Source organism: Agelaius tricolor, unplaced genomic scaffold, assembly GCF_023055355.1.
Source record: "Agelaius tricolor isolate 1412-34295 unplaced genomic scaffold, bAgeTri1.0.p SCAF_52, whole genome shotgun sequence".
NCBI classification, from domain to species: Eukaryota; Metazoa; Chordata; class Aves; order Passeriformes; family Icteridae; genus Agelaius; species Agelaius tricolor.
Genome location: NW_027269312.1, coordinates 899544 through 901872, shown reverse-complemented (window position 1 = coordinate 901872; position 2329 = coordinate 899544). Strand labels below are relative to the sequence as shown.

General features: G+C 64.4%; 1 protein-coding gene across 1 annotated transcript; it reads right to left on the bottom strand.

Moving 5' to 3' along the window:
• Positions 1-243: 243 nt before the first annotated feature.
• LOC139604528 (Fc receptor-like protein 2) lies at positions 244-1801 on the bottom strand. Its single transcript, XM_071455663.1, has 4 exons — positions 1778-1801; positions 1402-1646; positions 581-849; positions 244-491 (listed from the first exon to the last, which is right to left on the bottom strand). The coding sequence occupies exons 1-4, from the start codon at positions 1799-1801 to the stop codon at positions 244-246; spliced, it is 786 nt and encodes a 261-aa protein (XP_071311764.1).
• Positions 1802-2329: the final 528 nt, after the last annotated feature.

Sequence of the window (2329 nt, the reverse complement as noted above, 5' to 3'; positions counted from 1 at the left end):
CTGTCCCCCATTGTCACCCACCCACACGGTGCCACTGGTGCCAGGCCACAATCACACCCACAAGCAGGAACAGGAACAAAAGGGTCCCACTGACCCCTGCGGCCACTTCAAGAAACAGAGGGGTACACATCAGGGTCACCCATCACGCCCGGGGCCCTGCGCTCTCTGGTGACCCCGTGTGACCCCACCTGTGACACAGGGTGACCAAGGTGTCACCTCCAGGGCCACCTCTGCGCTGAGTGCTCAGAACACGTGGTGCCCGTCCTGTCCCAGCTGGTTGGTGGCCACGCACTGGTAGGTGCCCCAATGTCCCACATCGACAGCCCCGAGCTCCAGGAGGGGACCTTGGGCCACCTCCTGGTGGTCACACAGCCAGGTGAAGGTGACAGGGGCTGAGCCTACCTGCACCAAGCAGTGCAGGGTCACGAGGTCACCTGCACGCACCTGGTGTGACAGGGGACTGGGGGTGATGGTGGCATTGGCAATGGGCACTGCAGGGACAGAGACAGGGCTGGCACTGGGCGAGGTGGGATGGGGGTGCCATGGGTGGGGTCACCCCCAGCCTGAGGGTCCCGCTCACCCAGGACGGTGACATTCAGGGGGTCACTCTCAGCCACACTGTCCCCATCTCTGACCCGGCACCGGTACTGGCCGCTGTCATTGTCCCCAGCCTGGCTCAGCTCCAGGTGGGAGTTGGTGCACAGCGGTGACCCCGAGCCCTCCTGATGCCAGGAGAAGGACAGGGGACCTGTCCCCATGGCAAACACACAGCTCAGCACTATGGGGTCCCCAAGTGGCACCTGTGCCCGGGGAGCTTTGCTGACAGAGACACCCCCGAGGGAGGGACCCCTGCAAGAGTGGGGGACAGCAGGGAACAGTGAGGGACCCGGGGGTTTGGGGATGGGCAGCGGGACCCCAGGGAGGGAGACGGGGCACAGAGATAGAGGGGGCTTGGAATCAGGGGGGATGGGGGGGGGGGGGTCAGGGAGGGAACACCTGGAGAGGGAGGTGGGCAACACCAGGGAGGGTATGGGGACCCAGGGAGGGGATGGTGGGAGCTGGGGAATGTGCGGGGACCTCACAGAGGGGTGGGGGGATGCAGGGAGGGGTCAGGGGCCCCAGTGAGGAATGGGGGGACAGGAGCCAGGAATGGAGGGACCTGGGGAGCGACCCGGGCCAGTGATGGCAGGACACCGAAAAGGTGCCAGGGAAGGATGGGGGTACCCATGTAGGGCTCGGGGACCCAGGGAGGGACCTGAGAAAGGAGGGGGCGGAGCCAGGGAGATATCTGGGAAAGGCTGGGTACCCCAGAGCAGGTGTCAGGGAGGGCTGGGGGTCCCCAGGCAGGGCTGGGGAGCCAAGGAGTTTGTGGGGGCTCCCCGTGTCCATCCCCGCACTCACTGCACACCGTGACGGGTGCTGCTCTTCTGCACGGCCCCACCCTCGGAGCGCACCTGGCAGCTGTAATTATCTGAATGGGAGACCCCCACGGCAGGCACCAGCAGCTGCGGGGACCCCTGCGGGCCCCTCACCACCTGCCCATCCCGGTAGAACACTTGCAGGAGGGGGGCTCGGGGCCACAGGGAGCTGCGGGTGCTGAGGCAGCTGAGAGTCAGGGGGGATCCCTTGGTGGGCTTGGGGGGACCCTGCAGCACCAGCACTGAGAAAAGCTCAGGGAAGGAGAGGGGAGGTGAGGACTGTGACTCTAAATGCACTGGGAAATGGCTTTGGGCGTGTCAGGAGATTGGAGTTCCAGCCGTGGGGGTGCCAAATCTACCTCGTCAAATCTTTTGGGGACCATCCCCACACACTTTCTCACAAGAAATGCTGTCCCCATGGGGACAGTTTGGAGACAGCCCACACAGCCTGCACCCAGGTGCTGCTGTCCTTGCAGTGCCACCTTCACTGAGCCCTGTCCCTTCTCCCTTCCTGCTCAGCCTTGCTGGTGAGTCCTCAGGGGATGCCATGGCCCCACCCCGCTGTCCCCAGCCCCACGCTGGCCCGGGCAGGCTGGTGTCCCCTGTCACCAGCAGGCACCCAGACCACCCAGATCCTCGTGGAACCCCCCTGGAGGCCGGCGGCGCTGTGGGACCGGGTGACACTGACCTGCCAAGGCTTGGGGACGTCCTGTGTCACCACCTGGTACAAGGACGGACAGCACTGGGGGCAGGAGGAATGCGACCACTTCACTGTCACTGAGAATGGCACCTACATGTGTGACAGACCTGGAAGTTGGCTCAGCCTCCCTGTGAGAGTCTTAGATGCTTCAGGGGGTGATAGAGATCAGTGTATTCCTGCGTACAGTCAGATTGTGAGCCCTCTCTACCTG

What these genes read in the sequence shown, in the direction of transcription:
- LOC139604528 (XM_071455663.1), bottom strand. Translation starts at nt 1,801, where the DNA reads ATGGTCCCCAAAAGATTTGACGAG. An exon ending in TCCCCAAAAGATTTGACGAG is followed by an intron (nt 1,647 to 1,777) that starts GTAGATTTGGCA and finishes CTGGTGCTGCAG; the next exon opens with GGTCCCCCCAAGCCCACCAA. An exon ending in AGCACCCGTCACGGTGTGCA is followed by an intron (nt 850 to 1,401) that starts GTGAGTGCGGGG and finishes CCACTCTTGCAG; the next exon opens with GGGTCCCTCCCTCGGGGGTG.